This window comes from Saimiri boliviensis, chromosome 12, assembly GCF_048565385.1.
Source record: "Saimiri boliviensis isolate mSaiBol1 chromosome 12, mSaiBol1.pri, whole genome shotgun sequence".
NCBI lineage: Eukaryota > Metazoa > Chordata > Mammalia > Primates > Cebidae > Saimiri > Saimiri boliviensis.
In genome coordinates this window covers 16,622,501-16,640,785 of record NC_133460.1, presented here as the reverse complement: position 1 = coordinate 16,640,785, position 18,285 = coordinate 16,622,501, and the positions used below count along the sequence as shown (strand labels likewise).

Genomic DNA, 18,285 nt, shown 5'->3' with positions numbered 1-18,285 from the left:
CATCTAAGACATGCTAGTTTATTTTCATTCATTGTGAGCCTGGGGCTTTCAGGCAAATACTCCATGCCATACCATAGATAACAGAGTGGCTTTTTTTTTTTGAGACGGAGTTTCCCTGTTGTTACCCAGGCTGGAGTGCCATGGCGCGATCTCGGCTCACCGCAACCTCCACCTCCTGGGTTCAGGTGATTCTCCTGCCTCAGCCTCCTGAGTAGCTGGGATTACAGGCACGCGCAACCATGCCTGGCTAACTTTTTGTATTTTTAGTAGAGACGGGTTTCACCGTGTTGACCAGGATGGTCTCAATCTCTTGACCCCGTGATCCACCCGCCTCGGCCTCCCAAAGTGCTGGGATTACAGGCGTGAGCCACTGCACCCGGCAACAGAGTGGCTTTAAGAGACCACCTAGGCTGGGCACAGTGGCTCACGCCTGTAATCCCAGCACTTTGGGAGGCCGAGGCAGGTGGATCACCTGAGGTTAGGAGTTCGTTATCAGCATGTCCAACATGGTGAAACCCCGTCTCTACTAAAAATATAAAATTAGCCAGGCCTGGTGCTGCATGCCTGTAATCCCAGCTATTCCGGAGGCTGAGGCAGGAGAATCGCTTGAACCCAGGAGGCAAAGGTTGCAGTGAGCCAAGATTGTGCCATTGCACTACAGCCTGGGCAACAAGAGTGAAACTCCATCTTAAAAAAGTAGAGAGACCACCTAACAGGGTGTTTTGACCTCTTGATATGTGCTTGTGAATGCTGCTTCTCTAGGCCACCAACCCTGGAACGAAGAAAGGACGTCACCTCTGGCGCTCTGTCCACCACGTACTTGCTCCACGCACTCTACATTCAGGTCCTGTGGTATCATCCCCCTCCTTACATCTTACAGTGTGAAGGATGTTGTGTGCATTATTCAGTCAGCACTACACCACATCCCCGCTGTGAGTCCCACTTCAGCCACTAGAGGAAATCTTAGGTTCTGACATCACATCCCTGTTACTGAGTGAAGCTACGATTCAGAACCCAGCTTTGCCTGATGGTAAGGTCTGTGCTCTTAGATACTGGCCTGCACTTGAGAAGTTAGGAAAGAACCCAGCTGCTTTGCTTACTTAGCTTTCAAATTTTTTCCTTCCTTAGTTTTGCTGTGTGTCTTAAAGGGGACTGACTTGGGTGTGAGCTGCTTTTTTAAACTTTGAACCTTGGCATTTGTTGGCTTTATTAATTAGCTTTGCATATTAATAAAGTTAATTTGTCAGTTAAATTTGTGTAATTGGTTTATTTATTAGCTGGCTACCACTTAAAAAATTAAAACAGATGCAAATCAACAGGAAGGGAAAAAAAGTAAAACAGTAGCACATGCACTTAATAAATAGCAGGTGATAGGTAAGTCTTTCAGTCAGTTCTCCTAGCTTCCCAGCCCCAGCACCAAATCATCCCTGAAGAAGCAGAATTCCCATTAGGCTTAAGTACTTAAGTGTGCATCCCAGGGAGCAGAAGGCCAGTCATTCCCACTTAAACCACTTCCAAGAGTGCTGTGAGGGGACTCCTCAGTGGGAACTTAGCAGGAAGGAGCCAGCACTGGGGAAGCGCCTCACCAGCACTCAGACTTCAAGCCTGACATTTTTCTTGAGCTCTTTTGCTTATTATCTGTTGCCTGCTGGGGTATCCCACACCTCAAATTCAATGTACCAAGTCCCATCCTTAGCTGGTCCCTGCTTTAGACAACATCTCACCCAGTACTGGTAGCTTGAGAGGTATCCTATGTACAACTGATCAGATTCTGCTATTTATTTTATTTATTATTTTGAGATGGAGTTTTGCTCTGTTGCCCAGGCTGGAGTGCAGCGTCATGATCTTGGCCCACTGCAACCTCTGCCTCCTGGGTTCAAGCAATTCTGCCCCAACCTCCCAAGTAGTTGGGATTACAGGCACCTGCCCCCATGCCTGGCTAATTTTTATGTTTTTAGTAGACACCAGGTTTCACCATGTTGGTCAGGCTAGTCTTGAACTCCGGACCTCAGACGATCTGCTCACGTTGGCCTCCCAGAGTGCTGGGATTATAGGCATGAGCCACTGTACGCGGCCTATTTATTTTTCAACTCCTTTAGAGACAGGGTCCCCCTTTGTTGTATTGGCTGCAGTGCCATGGTGCAATCATAGCTCACTGCGGCCTCTAATTCCCTGGCTCAAATGATCTTCCCACCCAGCCTCCCAGGTTCTGCCATTTTATTCCCAGAATCTCTTGCCAGTCCATCTCTTTTTATTCCAGCCTCCAAATACGGGACTAGCTGGGGCTGTAGGCATGTGACTCCACACTCAGCTATTTTTTAAGGTTTTTTTTGTAGAGACAGGGTCTCACGGTATTGCCCAGGCTGGTATCGAACTCCTGGCCTCAAAGCATTGGGATTAACAAAACAGGTATGATTCACTGTGCTGGGCCTCCCATGACTCTTTACAAAGTCCAGGCCTTATAAACTCTCCCACCCTCTAGATTTGTTTCCTCATAATCAGATTCAAGTTAAATGAGTTTAGCGAGGGTGCCTCGGAGGTGACACAACCTCATTGCTTCCCATCAGGGGCAGCATAGGTGGTTAGCTTGTGTCATTGGTGATACTGAGTGTGATACCTCTGCCTGGGTTGTACCGGTCTCCCTTACAAGGTGGTGAGCTCCTGGAAATGGGAGACAAACTGCATGGTGTGAAACTGTACTCAGGCTCCAGGAATGCTTAACCCAGAGTGGGTACTTCATTGTGTGGAGTGAATGAGTGCACTCGCTATTTGGGGGACACAGAAGACTGAAGCAGCTCCACTGGAGATATGGTGGGGATGGCTGGAGCTAGGGCTGGGACCAGGTCATGACAGGCTTCACAAGCCACCCTTTCCCAGCGGGAATGGTGTACAACAGAGGCACAGATCCTCAGAGGTTTTCGGCAGCTATTAAACACCATATGCATACAATTCCATTTACCCTGTTCTTGAATTCACACATGCTTAATGCTACATTTGGCCAGTTTGCTGCCTACCTATAGTGGCACAGAAGTTTCAAAAGAACATTGTGGCTGGGTGCAGTGGCTCACACCTGTAATCCCAGCACTTTGGGAGGCCAAGGTGGGTGGATCACCTGAGGTCAGTAGTTCAAAACCAGGTTGGCCAACATGGTGAAACCCTGTCCTACTTAAAAGAATACAAAATTAGCCAGGCGTGGTGGCCCATGCCTGTAATCTCAGCTAGTGAGGAGGCTGAGGCAGGATAATCACTTGAACCCGGGTGGCGGAGGTTGCAGTGAGCCAAGATTGTGCCATTGCACTCCACCCTGGGCAACAAGAGTGAAACTCCCATCTCAAAAAAAAACATTCTGATGATAAGCTCTTAGAGCAGAAAGAACAGAAAGGCTTTCGCTTTTGTTTCAACAACCAGACCCTAAATGGCCTTGGGGATGAATGATCTCTGTGTGTGAGATCCAATAAATGTCCTCCCTCATTCTGGCTGCTTTGGGGCTTACAGTGGCTACTGGATGATATGAATGGGCTGTTTCACTGCAGGCGTCTGGTGAAGATAGTAGCAAAGCAGACACTCAAGTGGCAGTACAGTCAGACTTTGTGATCTTAGGCAGACACAATCACAGACGCGTTTTCTGGCAAAATGTACAGCTGTCACGGGATTTTAAACAGAACGACTTGGGGACTATCACCAAAATACCCCCAGTGTTAAAAACTACAGACGTTCCAATCAAAGAAATGACACACAGCCTGTTTATTCCCTATTGGATCACCAGCGTCTAGTAAGTGCTCAAGCTTTTTTTTTTTTTTTTAAGATGGGTTTCTTTGTGTTGGTCAGGCTGGTCTCAAACTCCCGACCTCAGGTGATCTGACCCACTCCCAGAGTGCTGGGATTACAGGTGTGAGTCACCATGCCTGGCCTCAAGCTATTGTTAAATAAATGCAGTTGTAAAAAAAGAGTAAGTGCCTTATCCTCCAATTTGGCAGTTTTCCAAGATACGTTGCTAAGTATTGAAAAAAAGAGAAAAGGCCTAGGGTAACAGTGTATGATTTTTATGAGTGAAAAGAATATGCTTTCTATTTCTAAAAATAGTATTAGTTTTAGTATATTTCTATTACTGGGCCCAGGACCTCACACCTGTAATCCCAGCACTTTGGGAAGTGGAGGCAGCAGGATCTTTTGAGCCCAGGAGTTCAAGACCAGTCTGGGTAACACAGTGAGATCCCATCTCTACAAATAACTTTAAAAATTAGCAGTGGTGTGCCTACTTGGGAGGTTGAGGCAGGAGGATGGCCTAAGCCTGGGGGGGTTGAGGAGGCTGTGGTGAACCATGATCGTGCCACTGCACTCAGACTGGGTAACAGAGTGAATGTCTCAAAAGAAAAAGAGGTTTGCATTTGACCCAGCAATCCCATGAATGGGTATACATAAAGGAATATAAATCATTCTATACATTCTATAAAGGCACATGGATTCCAATGTTCACTGCAGCACTATTCACAATAGCAAAGACATGGAATCAACCTAAATGCCCATCAACTGTAAACTGGATTTAAAAAAAAAAAAAAGTGTGTAGGCTGGGCACAGTGGCTCTCGCCTGTAATCCGAGCACTTCAGGAGACCGAGACAGGCGCATCACTTGAGGTCAGGAGTTTGAAACCAGCCTGGCCAACATGGTGAAACCCTGAAACCCCATCTCTACTAAAAATAGAAAACAATTATCTGGGCGTGGTGGCAGACACCTGTAATCCAGCTACTCAGGAGGCTGAGGCAGGAGAATGGCTTGAACCTGAAAGGTGGAGGTTGCAGTGAGCTGAGATCATGCCACTGCACTCCAGCCTGGCAACAAAGCAACACTCCATCTCAAAAAAAAAAAAAAAAGGAAAATGTGTACATGCATGCTCTTGCATGCACACACATGCCCACACCCCCCCCATGGAATACTATGCAGCTATAAACAAGAATGAGATCATGTCCTTTGCAGCAACACGGATGCGGCTGTATCCTAAATGAACACAGGAACAGAAAACCAAATACCATGTTCTGACTTGTAAGTGGGAGCAAAACATTGAGTAAACATGGAAGAAGGGAACAGTAGGCACTGGGGCTTACTGGAGGGTGGGCAGAGGATGAGGATCCAAAAAATACCCAGCAGGGCTGGGTGCTGTGGCACATGCCTGAAATTTCAGCACTTTGGGAGGATGAGGTGGGCGGATCACCTGAGGTTAGGAGTTCAAGATCAGCCTGGCCAACATGGTGAAACCCTGTCTCAACTAAAAATACAAAAAATCAGCTGGGCGTGGTGGTGGGTGCTGTAATCCCATCTCAGCTATTTGGGAGGCTGAGGCAGGAGAGTCACTTGGACTTGGGAGGTGAGGGTTGCATTGAACTGAGATTATGCCACTGCATTCCACCTGGGCAACAAGAGTGAAACTCCATCTCAAAAAACTCATCGGGTACTATACTTATTACCTGGGGGACAAAATAATCTGTACACCAAACCCCATGACACACAATTTACCTATAACAAACCAGCACATTTGAACCTAATGCTTGAACCTAAATGCTAAAATATATATATATATAACATGCCTGGAATAACTCTAGAGCAACCCAGAAGGAACCAGCCTATTAGTACCTGCAGGAAGGGAAGCAGATGTGAGTGTGGACTGAATCCCAGAACTGACTCCCATCCTTCGACCACCTCATCCCTCAGCCATTAGATTCTCTGCTGGCTGAGGGCCCCTTACCTTAGTTCCTCTGCCTTGAAGACACTTACTACAGGCCTTTTGTTCCTCTTCCCTCCCAAAACTAGAAATACCAGTAAGAGAGCAATTATTTTGATGTAACTCTCAAACTAAGCCTCATGAAGAGTTAGGCAATTTGTACATGTTATTTACATCAACCCCAAGGAATCAACACAGTGCTAAGAGTAAAAGGGGCGGAACTGATACTCGATGTGTGACAAAGAGACACAGTGTTAAACTGACCTTCCAGGAGGAAAGAGAGCCTCCATTCTCCAGAACTGTTACATTCTATTAATTTGGAAAGGGATCTTTAGGACAGGGATGAAAAAGTAGTCCCACATGCTGACATCAGCTGACACATCTGGTAATAACCTAATGAAAGCTAAAAAAAAAATGTTTTTGAAACAAAAAGTCCTTTTCCATGAATGTATTTACTCCTGACACGAAGGTGGGGAAGACAGCCTTACTTCAAGTACACTGCTGGAGAAGCCACTGTTTTTGACATGCATGAATACAAATGAGACAGGCCTTTACAAATAGTAAGCAATGGCAATACAAAAAAGCACTTTATAGACATCACTGAAAAACTGAAGACTGAGGAAAGACTGGTTTTATAGATTTATTTTCAAAGAGAAAAACACTTACACAATTTAAATACAAGTCCCTCAGAATTACTCTGTCAGAGCCAGCAAAAATGCTGAACTGTGTCCTCACTGCCAGACATTCATCAGTATCATCTGTGTCCTCTCTCAACAAAGCTAAAGGGCCTGGAAAAGACAAAGTTCAATGTTATTTTTGGTGTCTTCTTACTAATGGTAAATGACATCTTTCGGGTGCTAAAAATTCATCTGGCTGACCGCAGTGGCTCATGACTATAATCTCAGCACTCTGAGAGGCCAAGGTGGGCAGATCACCTAGGTCAGAAGTTCAAGACCAGCCTTGCCAACATGGTGAAACCCCATTTCTACTAAAAATACAAAAATTAGCTGGGTGTGGTGGTACACACCTGTAATCCCAGCTATTCAGGAGGCTGAGGCAGGAAACTGCTTGAACCCAGGAGGCAGAGGTTGCAGTGAACCAAGATCATGCTGCTGCGCTCCAGCCTGGGCAACAGAACAAGATTCTGTCTTTTTTTAAAAAAAAAAAAAAAAAAAAAAAGTAGTCACTAAAAGCTAAAGACACTAATACAACTTTTAATTCAAAAAGTCTTAATTGATTATTCTAGAACCTAAGTAACAAGAGTTACTGTTTACTGAGAGGCTTAATCATTGTATTAAGCTATATACATACTCTCTTCAATTTTGCCTTCAAAAAAGCCCCAGGTAGGTCCTATTATTACCCCCAGATTATATATGAGGAAACAGGCTTACAGAGCTAAGCAGCCTACTTGAGACCACCAGACTTACAGAGAGTGGCAGAGATGAGAATAAACTTGCATGTCTCTGACTCCAAAGTCCATCCTCTTATCTGTGAGGCCTCTCTTGCCTGAGAGCCAGGTCACCAGCAGGCTGGGCTTGCCTTGGGTGAGTTACTGAGGGAGACCGAGGTTTCCCCGTTACCCTGCTCAGTACTTTGTATAAGACTGCTTTTGTTAGGAGAGCTGACAATCAAGGGAGTCCTGTCTAGGAATGACAGCTCTCAACCTCTCACAGATAAAGATCACCACCAGGGCTGGGCCCCTTTGAGTGGCAGACAACAGAAAAGGCCTTGCATTTTCTAAGTAGTGAAAAATCTCGGTCAAGCATTTCCATTTTCTATTTCTTCTTGACTTTCCTTTATTGAAGAACCACCGACAGATTAAATCTATGGGTGAACAACATTTTTATAAGTCTAATTATTTACCTGATACTTTATTCATATACATCCTTCTTATCTGCAATGTAATCTACAATTTCTTGTGGACACATTAACTTTTCTGCATCTAAATCAGGAATTTCAAACCCTAAAAGAAAAATATACAATGTGAGAGAGTTAAAAAAAAAACAAAAAAAAAAAACATCCTTTAGAACTGAAAGCACCTGACCCTTCTACAACACCTACAAGTATGTAAAAAAATTCAGCAACCTGGAATCCCGTTTAGGTTGTGAGCCAGTTAGGTTCTAGACAGTGTGCATACAGGTTGGATACCATGTTTCAGAGGTGTTTGTTTGTCTGAGATAGAATTTACATAATAGAAAATTCTATGTATATATGTAGTTTTTAGTATGTTCACAACATTGTGCAACTATCACCATTGTCTAACTCTAGAACATTTCATCACCCAAAAAGAAACCCAGTGCCCATCAGCAGTCACTCCCCATCCTCCCTACCCCTGGCAACCACTAGTCTACTTTCTGTCTCTGGATCTGCCTCTTCCTGACATTTCACGTAAACAGTTTATAACTCTGTGTCTGGCTTCTTTCACTCAGCATTCTCAGGTTCACTGTGTTGTAACACATGTCACACATGAATTTTTTTTAATGATGGTTGGTTTTTTATAAATGGCTGGGTTTTGATAGTTAGCTTACTTTGGGCCAAACACTGTGTTGAGCATTTTACACATAACCTCTAATTCCCCAGCAATCCAAATCCTGGGGTTCCTACTGTGATCACCCCCACTTTACAGCTGAGGAAACAGGCTTTGAGAGATAGTTACTTATCCAGGCTCATACCTAACTAAGCTCAATTCTAGACCTGGTACTCAAGCACTAGGCAAAGGATTCCATCCTAGTCAGCACCATCTGTGAGGAATGTTAACTAGGCCCTGCTCTGTAGAAGAGCACAGAAGTCCCTTGATTTCCTATTCAACCAATTCATCCAGAAACAGCCAGGGAGCCTTATAAAGGTCTCACTTGCACAACACACAGTCCCAAACTTGGTGTGCATGTAAGCCATGATAGACCAGGGCCAGAGGGCTCTCGGGGCGTCTGTTGTCCGGGCACACCTCACTAGTTCTATCTGGCTTGTGTTACCCAAGCTCATGAGGAGCTGACGCGTCATCAGCAGGTACTCCGGGGAGGCTTTTGCCCTGGATTCAGTCCCCTGGAACCATCTCTGGTCATTTGGCTCTTGGCACCACACTGGGCACTCTGCTGGGCTTGTGCTAAGTGTTTTCTGAATAAATGCACCATCCCTAAGGCTTACTTCACCTGATGGTAAGTGGGCAGGAAGGTGTGTGGGTAGGGCAGTGGATGCTGATGTTGCTATTAATACTTAATTCTAATTCCAATTCAGACTCCCAGCATTTCTTTCAGTTTAATCCACCTAAATCAAAAATCACAGTATGTAGATACGAGACTGAGCCCGCGTGCATTACCAAATTCGTCTTCCATGGCCATGATAATCTCCACTTGGTCCAAACTGTCTAAGCCCAGGTCTTTCATAAAATGAGAATTTACGGAAAGCTGCAAGAAAGGAGCACCAAACACACAATTTAGCCCATGAAAGCATTTGCTTCCCAAGGTAACGGGGCATATTGCCACTTAATCACGACATCCAATTGTTAATAAACAGAGGCCATAACTGACATTATATACGTAACCTGTGCTGGTACATACATGGTTTCCTTTATCTTATTCAACTTCGTTTTGAAGTGAACAATATATACATAGCTAATGAAGGATTTCACTGAATATGGGGTTTGTTTGTTTGTTTGTTTGTTTGAGACAGAGTCTTGCTCTATCCCAGGCTGGAGTGCAATGGCACAATCTTGGTTCATTGCAACCTTGGCCTCCTGGGTTTAAGTGATTCTTGTGCCTCAGCCTGCTGAGCAGCTGGGATGGGATTACAGGCACATGCCACCATGCCCAGCTAATTTTTTTTTTATTTTTAGGAGAGACGGGGTTTTTTGGCCAGGCTGGTCCTGAACTCCTGACCTCAGGTGATCCACCCTCCTCAGCCTCCCAAAATGCTGGGATTACAGGCGTGAGCCACCACGCCCAGCCCAAACTGTATGTTTTACTGAGATCTATGATCATTGTTCTGAATGACATCAGAAGAATTTGGGGTATTTTTGCTGCCTTACTGACAACTAAAGGCCTAGACCCCACACCTTAAGTGGCCTGCCTCAAAAATAGCAGACTATTATAAAATGCAGGCAGCTTCATGTTACAAAGTGTTTACTACCACCCCGCCTTTAATTTAGACCTCAGGATCATCAGGAATGATTCTTCAAAATCCTGTATCAAAAACAAACTACCCTACCTAAACAACAGATTCAGTTTTTGTTGTTGTTCGACAGTTTCACTCTGTCACCCAGGATGAAGTACAATGGTGCGATCTTGGCTCACTGCAACCTCCACCTCCCAGGTTTAAGCAATTCTCCTGCCTCAGTCTCCTGAGCAGCTGGGATTACAAGCGCCTGCCACCATGCCCAGCTAATTTTGTATTTTTAGTAGAGACAGGGTTTCACCATGTTGGCCAGGCTGGTCTTAAACTCCAGGCTTCAGGTGATCCGCCTGTGTTGGCTTCCCAAAGTGCTGGGATTACAGGCGTGAGCCATTGCACCCGGCCAGATTCAATTTTTAAAGAAGAAAGTTTTGGGCTGGGCACGGTGGCTCAAGCCTATAATCCCAGCACTTTGGAAGGCCGAGGTGGGTGGATCACGAGGTCAAGAGATCGAGACCATCCTGGTCAACATGGTGAAACCCCGTCCCTACTAAAAAATACAAAAAATTAGCTGGGCATGGTGGCATGTGCCTGTAATCCCAGCTACTCAGGAGGCTGAGGCAGGAGAATTGCCTGAACCCAGGAGGCAGAGGTTGTGGTGAGCCGAGATCGCACCATTGCACTCTAGCCTGGGTAACAAGAGTGAAACTCCATCTCAAAAAAAAAAAAAAAGTTTTAAAAGCCTACCATATCATACAAGTTCCAAGTTAAAAATGCAAGGATAATTTACACTATACTGCCACCTGTGGGGTTTTTTTTGGTTTGTTTGTTTTTGAGACAGGGTCTCACTCTATTGCCTAGGCTGTAGTGCAGTGGCACAACCTCGGCTCACTGCAACCTCTGCCTCCTGGGTTCAAGTAATTCTCCTGTCTCAGCCTCCCCGGTAGCTGGGATTACAGGTGCATACCACCACACCCGGCTAATTGTTGTATTTTTAGTAGAGACAGGGTTTCACCATCTTGGCCAGTTGATCTTGAACTCCTGACCTTGTGATCCACCCACCGTGGCCTCCCAGAGTGCTGGGATTGATTATAGGCATGAGCCACCGTGCCTAGCCCCACTTGTATTTTTTAAAAAGGGTGAGATATACCTACATATAATATACACACACGTGTGTACTTCTTAATATACACATTGAATATTTCTGGAAACACACATGAAACTGGTAGCGCTGGCTGTCTCCCAGAATGGGCCTGGGTGGCTGGGAGCCAGGGAGATTTTTACTGAGTATCTTTCCCTTTGCATTTGTACCATGTGATTAAATACTCTAAAGACAAAAATTCAAACCACCATCAGTTACCTTCTCTGGGTCAATCTTGTCATAGAGTTTCAATACGTAAAGAACACGGTCCTGGATGCCCTCTAATGTCAAAGGGGGTGCTTCGCAATACTGGCGGCACAACTGTGTAACTCCACCCGGAACCTGGAGAGAAGGCAGAAAGGAAACACTGTCATTGAACCAAAAATGCCTCTAAATCAGTGCACAGACCTATAGGTAACTTTCACAAAACTTCTGGGGCTTTAGGGAACCCACATCATCTGATTCTAATTGTGGCCATTAAGACACACCAAGTTGCAGAGCTTGGTAGTCACAGAAGCCCTAACAGTTCAGTAGCATCTTAGGCCTCCTTCCCAGGAGTCAGGATTGGCCCCTCTGCCTCCTGGGTTCAACCCTCAGGCTCTGGACATTCATCCTGCTCTGTGACACTAACTGCCACTAAAATTGTCTAGCGCCTGCAGAAATGCTTATGTCTTCTCAAGGCATCTTCAGCATCCTGAGGCCTCTCTAGGATGCTGCCACCTTTAATTGGCAGACCCAAGTCAAAATAACCCACAAGGAAAGAGCTGTCATGGTAAACCCAAAGATAATTCAAACTGAGGACCATACACCAGAAAGGTCTAGTTTGGCTCCAGCAGTTATCTCCCTGACTTCAGCCAGGACAAACAAAGCTGGACACTCAGCCAAAGAGGGGAATGAAGGAGCTTACAGTCATTACATTCCAATCTATTTCTCTTCCACAGAGGCTTGCCTCATGGCCACCAGCCAGACCGTGAGCACTTCTGGCCTCTGCCATGTTAGAACAATATGTCACATTATCTCTGTTATTAGTTGGCTTGGTGTTTAAGTAGGTATTAGTGTCTTTTTTTTCTTTTTTTTGAGACAGAGTTTCACTCTTGTTACCCAGGCTGGAGTGCAATGGCGCGATCTCGGCTCACCGCAACCTCCGCCTCCTGGGTTCAGGCAATTCTCCTACCTCAGCCTCCTGAGTAGCTGGGATTACAGGCACGCGCCACCATGCCCAGCTAATTTTTTTGTATTTTTAGTAGAGACGGGGTTTCACCATGCTGACCAGGATGGTCTTGATCTCTTGACCTCATGATCCACCCGCCTCGGCCTCCCAAAGTGTTGGGATTACAGGCTTGAGCCACCGCGCCCGGCCCTGGTATTAGTGTCTTGACCAGATTTCATTCAACAAATGTGGAATGAGCTGCAATCACAGGTCAGGGGTTTAATGCTGTGGAAGGTACCATGCAGAACAAGAGAAAACAAAACAGGTATCTGGCAGTTTTGCTCAGTGCAGGAATCCCTAATCTAAGTTGGTCTGTTTACTTTCTGAAGTTGATTTTAAGTCCAAGGCTTGGAGTTCTTAAGGCATTTCCCTATTGAAAGTGGGCTGCTTGTTAGGGCTCAGGTCCCTGATACTCACAAAGGTCTATGAAAAGTCATAATAAACACTGCCCAGGGAACCAAGTCAGTATAACCTCTATATAAGAAACATTAATCTTGCATAAAGAACAGGTATTAGGCCAGGTGTGGTATCTCACACCTGTAATCCCAGCACTTTGGGAGGCCAAGGTGGGCCAATCACTTGAGGCCAGGAGTTTGAGACTAGCCTGGCCAACATGGTGAAGCCCCATCTCTACTAAAAATACAAAAATTAGCCGGGTGTGGTGGTGCGTGCTTCTATGGGCCCAGGAGGAGTTCAAAGCTGCAGAGATGTGATCGTGCTACTGCACTCCAGTCTGGGTGACAGAAACCTTGTCTCCAAAAAAAAGAAAGAAAAAAAAGGAAATAAGGCAAGGCATGAAAGTGCAGTGCCTTTCCATGTAAGAAGATATCAGCTCATGTTAGGAGACGGTACACAGATGACAGGCTCCGAGGCGAAGAGGAAGGGCCTTAAGGGCCATGGGAACGGCCTGGGACTTTGTCTTAATGGGAGATGAATGACATGGACAGAGCACGGCCCTGAGTCCATCACAGTCATACATTATCAGTCTGGTCCTGGCCCCAGTCCTGGAATAGCTGGCTTTTTCTGTGCACAAGTGCCGTCTTCATGTGGATACCGTACCCTACAGAACTGCTGGAAATTGTCTTTGTGCTCCAGCTGCTGGACAGTGTAGATTCAGTGCCTGCCTGGATCAAGTATAAGACTTCCAGGCTGCATTTGAGGTCACTGCCCTTGTTTTCTTTTTTTTTTTTTTTTCCTCCTACATTCTACTTTATATCATCCGGTATTTTTATACTCGAGAAAGCTGCCTTAGCTCCTTTTGGGAAAAAGAGTGTAAATGAGTAACTAGTTGCTCTGGGGTTGGCATAGTGGATGGATGTGAGAAGGGGAAATTTCACAGCAGGAAATAGGTAGCATGAGCAATGGTCCAAATGAGATGAACAAGGGCTGGAGGTGGAGGTCTGGGATATACAGCAATAACAGAAACCAAAAGTGAAGAGGTAGTCCAAGGAGCATGTGTGGTAAAAGAACTCTGGAGCCTACCAACATTTAAGAGTTAGGCACGCCAGGTGTGATGGCTCATGCCTGTAATCCCAGCACTTGGGAAGCTGAGCCAGGAGGATCATTTAAGCCCAAGAGTTCACAACTAGCTTAGGCAACATAAGGACATCCTGTCTTTACAAAAAAAGACAGACATTAAAAAATTAGCCAGGCGTGGCGGCACATGCCTGTAGTCCCAGTTACTCAGGAGGCTGAGGCGGGAGGACCACTTGAGTTCAGGAGGTCAAGGCTATGATCGTGTCACTTCACTCCAGCCTGAAAGGTAAAGTGCCAACAAGGTAGGGGACAAACCAACCAAGGGAGGACAGTGTCCCAACAGCTTAGCAAAGAAGACAGCAGCAGAGAAGGAGCCGGCAAGTTGGACATAAAGGCTGCAAAGTGTTCAATAAAGATGTAAGCTAATGTCTTTTGTGTTCATCTCTGCGTCTCTCAGCAGGTAGCATAAGTCCTGGCACATAGCTGGCCCTCAATATCTTTGAATGAACTTAGTCAAAACCACTTTGTAAATATAAATAAAATTATTCCTCTGCCATATATACAAGCCAAGCAGCCACAGTGGAACATTTCTGAGCTCGTTGCTATTCAAAGCATGGTCCAAGGAACACCAGCAGCAGAATCTTCTGGAAGCCCACTGGAAGTGGAAACTCTCTGACCCCTTCTGAGACCTGAATCAGAATCTGTATTTTAACCCAATCAACAACGAGAATCAATGCTGTAAGAACAAGGACAATCACTTCACATTTTAGCCTCAGGCTGAAATCAATCTTAGGAACCAGACAATCATCAATTCTACCTACTGCCTTTTCTTTTTCTCTTTTTTTTTTTTGAGACAGTCTCGCTCTGTCACCCAGTCTAAAGTGCAGTGGCGTGATCTCAGCTCACAGCAACCTCTACCTCCCAACGTCAAGCAGTTCTCCTGCCTTAGGCTTCCAAGTAGCTGGGACTACAGGCATGCGCCATCATGCCCAGCTAATTTTTGTATTTTTAGTAAAGACGGGGTTTCACCATGTTAGCCAGGATGGTTTCGACCTCTTAACCTCATGATCCACTCACCCTGGCCTCCCAAAATGCTGACATTACAGGCATGCGCCACGACGCCTGGCCTACCTACTGCTTTTTAACCCTTAATTTCAAGGTGATACTTTTCATCTTTCGATACAGCCAATAGTGCGATGCCCAATGAATTAATCCATTAAACTATCAGTGAATATCAACACTGACTTCACAAAAGAAACATCTGATGACTTCTAAAAATAGTCACCTAGTATTCACCTCTAGATTCTGTCCATTTGGCCTGGGATGGCTTATTTATTTGTTTAAGATGATCTGCTTCCCAGGCTGGAGTGCAGTAGCACAATCTTGCTCCCTAAAACCTCTACCTCCTGGGTTCAAGCAATCCTCCCACCTTAGCCTCCCGAGTAGCTGGGACTAGTCAGGAGGCATGTGACACCATGCTTGGCTGATTTCTGCATTTTTGTAGAGACGGGGTTCCACCATGTTACCCAGGCTGGTCTCATGCGATCCACCCACTTCGGCCTTCCAAAGTGCTGGGATTACAGGCATGAGCCAATGTGCCTGGCCAGACACTTTTTTTTTCACACTAACATGCAGTCAAGGTTGAAACCACTATTATCTGGAGTCCATGACTTTGAAAAGGGGTTTCATAACCTGACCTTGGGAATCTATCCTACCTTAAGATGGTTATTTTCATTCTTTTTTTTTTTTTTTTTTTTTTTTTTGAAACGGAGTTTTCGCCCGATCTCGGCTCACCTGCAACCTCCGCCTCCTGGGTTCAGGCAATTCTCCTGCCTCAGCCTCCTGAGTAGCTGGGATTACAGGCACGCGCCACCATGCCCAGCTAATTTTTTGTATTTTTAGTAGAGACGGGGTTTCACCATGTTGACCAGGATGGTCTCGATCTCTTGACCTCGTGATCCACCCGCCTCGGCCTCCCAAAGTGCTGGGATTACAGGCGTGAGCCACCGCGCCTAGCCCATATTTTCTTCTTAACTGGATTTCAGAGTCACCTGGAGAATTTTGACAACAACAAGCCGGGTGCAGTGGCTCATGCCTGTAATCCCAGCACTTTGGGAGGCCGAGGTGGGCGGATCACAACAGGAGTTCGAGACCAGCCTGGCCAATATGGTGAAACCCCGTGTCTACTAAAAACATAAAAACTAGCCAGGCGTGGTGGTGGGTACCTGTAGTTCCAGCTGCTGGAAAGGCTGAGGCAGGATAATCGCTTGAACCTGGGAAGCGGAGGCTGCAGTGAGCCGAGATCGTGCCACTCCACTCCAGCCTGGGTGACAGATTGAGACTTTGTCTCAAAAAAAAACAACGCCGGCGATGACAACAGCAAAAGCCGTGCCAGGGCCTCATCCCAGAGGAATAATTCAGGAGGAAGGGGGAAGGGCAAGCCTTTTTTTTTTTTTTTTTTTAAGTTACCCAGGTAATTTGAATGTGCAGCTAGGATTGAAAATCACTGCCTCCCGGCGTTTCAGCCTCACGCAGATTTCATCAGCTTAAGCTATGTACTACAAGGTGCAGTCGTTCCTTGGTATGAACGCAGGAAATTGGTTCCAGAACCCCGGACTATACCCAAATCCTCACACACTCACGTCCTGCAGTCAGCCTTGCAGAATCCACTGATAGGAAGAGCTAGCCCTCCTTACATGCGCGGCCGCACATCCCGTAAATACTGGCCGCATTTGGTTGAAAAAATCCGCTTATAAGTGAACCCGCGCAATTCAAATCCTTATTGTTTAAACAACACCTGTACTTGTTTTCCAGAATTACTTCCAGGAGTCCTGGACACAGGCAAAAAGTGGCCGCAGGGAAAAGTAAGGACTTAACTGCAGGAAGAGAACTGCTCTAGAGAAGGCTGTAGGCCAGTGTGGCTGCCTCTTTGCATGCTGTTACCACTACAACACGGTGACCAGTATTTTGAGACCGCAGGAGGTGCTCTACCCGCATGAACTGATCTAATCCTTATTGCGACTCCGCAAGGTAGAGACCAGGATCCCAGTTTTGCAGATGTGAGCGAGGATAGAAGACTCGTCCAAAGTTTCGGTAAGCGGCAGCCAGCACTGGAACCCAGTGGTGCTGGACCCCAGTCTCTGCTCTTCCTCGTTATTACGAGGTCACCCAGCCTCCTGACAGGGGTCAACTAAACACCGTTAGACAGCGGGGCTGGGAGCGAGCCGGCTGCCCCCTGCAGCCGGCTGTCACCCTCGCTGCAGCTGGCGCGGCCGGGATGCCCGGCCTCCACTTCCACCGGGGCCGATCCCTGACCCCTGCCAATCCCCAGCAAAGTCACCGCGAGTCACCTGCGCGAGCACCGAGGCCGGCTGCGAAGGCCCAGGCCTCGTCCGGGTCCCTGTGGAGCACAGAGCGGTGCTGAAAGGCTGGGCGGCGGCTAGCAGGGAGACCCGGGGCAGCGGCGCGAAGGCCGCAGGCAGGCGACGGACACAGGAGAAAAGGACACGAGACGCCATGACTACGCCGACCCAGGATGCACTGCGCCCCGCCTCCCGCCCAGGGTTCCTATCCCGCAGCGCGCAGGCGACGCACAGAGCGGCGCTGTCAGGCAACGCCGACAGTAGCGGACCCTGGCGGCTCCTGGAGGCACTGCGCCCTGAGAGCCCATCCATGACTGTAGGCGAACATCGGCTTGGTGCCAGAACTAAACTGCAGATGCCGCGTCTTTCCCTAAACACTGCTCATTGACACGAGAAAGCTATCACTTTTTCTCTGAAAGTTCTGAAATACATCTACTTAAACGTTAGGGGCCGGGCACGGTGGCTAACGCCTTTAATCCTAGCACTTTGCGAGGCCAAGGAGGCAGGACTGCTTGAGCTCAGGAGTTAAAGACCAACCTGGCCAACACACCAAGACTTCGTTTCTATTACAAAAAAAGATTAAAAGAAGGGAAAAAGGTTTTGATTCCATGATTCTTCCACAGGTATTAACATTTATCGAGGCCGGGCACAGTGGCTCATGCCTGTAATCCCAGCATTTTGGGAGGCTGAGGCGAGCGGATAACAAGGTCATGAGACCAGTCTGGCCAACGTAGTGAAACCCCATCTCAACTAAAAATACAAAAATTAGCCGAGTGTGGTGGTGGGCGCCTGTAGTCCCAGCTATTCCAGAGGCTGAAGCGGGAGCAGGCGGAAGATGCAGTGAGTAGAGACTACACCATTGCACTCCAGCCTGGATGACTTGACTCTTGTTTTTTAGACTCTGTCTAATACACACACACACACACACACACACACACACACACACAATAGGCAAAAAAAAAAAAAAAAAAAAAAATTTTTTTCTTTTGAGACTTAGTCTCACTCTTTGCCCAAGCTGAAGTGCAATGGCGCCATTTCAGCTCACTGCAACCTCTGCCTCCCAGGTTCAAGTGATTCTCCTGCTTCAGCCTTCCAAATAGCTGGGATTGTAGGCCCATGCTACCATGCCTGGCTAATTTTGTATTTTTAGTAGAGATGCGGTTTCACCATGTTGGCCAGGCTGGTCTCAAACTCCTGACCTCAGGTGATCCTCCGGACTCTGCTTCCCAAAGTACTGGGATTACAGACATGAGCCACTGCACCTGGCCAAAA

At 46.6% G+C, this 18,285-nt stretch overlaps 2 protein-coding genes across 4 annotated transcripts in view; one reads left to right on the top strand and one right to left on the bottom strand.

The window, feature by feature from the left end:
* UBFD1 (ubiquitin family domain containing 1) overlaps positions 1–17,121 on the top strand; it is a 40,667-nt gene extending 23,546 nt beyond the window's left edge. The window contains exon 8 of one of the 3 annotated variants that reach the window (XR_012512749.1): positions 763–850. Coding sequence is in view for 2 of the 3 variants with exons in the window: in XM_039477905.2 (XP_039333839.1) it covers positions 763–885 (123 nt within the window). In the remaining variant the exon portion in view is untranslated. Of the gene's footprint in view, positions 1–762; positions 6,296–16,465 lie in introns of those variants that run through there. The other 2 variants (XM_074381924.1, XM_039477905.2) reach the window with 2 other exon arrangements.
* On the bottom strand, positions 6,345–17,169 carry NDUFAB1 (NADH:ubiquinone oxidoreductase subunit AB1). Its single transcript, XM_003930192.4, has 5 exons — positions 17,002–17,169; positions 11,185–11,307; positions 9,034–9,121; positions 7,581–7,680; positions 6,345–6,505 (listed from the first exon to the last, which is right to left on the bottom strand). The coding sequence occupies exons 1-4, from the start codon at positions 17,167–17,169 to the stop codon at positions 7,589–7,591; spliced, it is 471 nt and encodes a 156-aa protein (XP_003930241.3). The 3' UTR covers positions 6,345–6,505; positions 7,581–7,588.
* Positions 17,170–18,285: the final 1,116 nt, after the last annotated feature.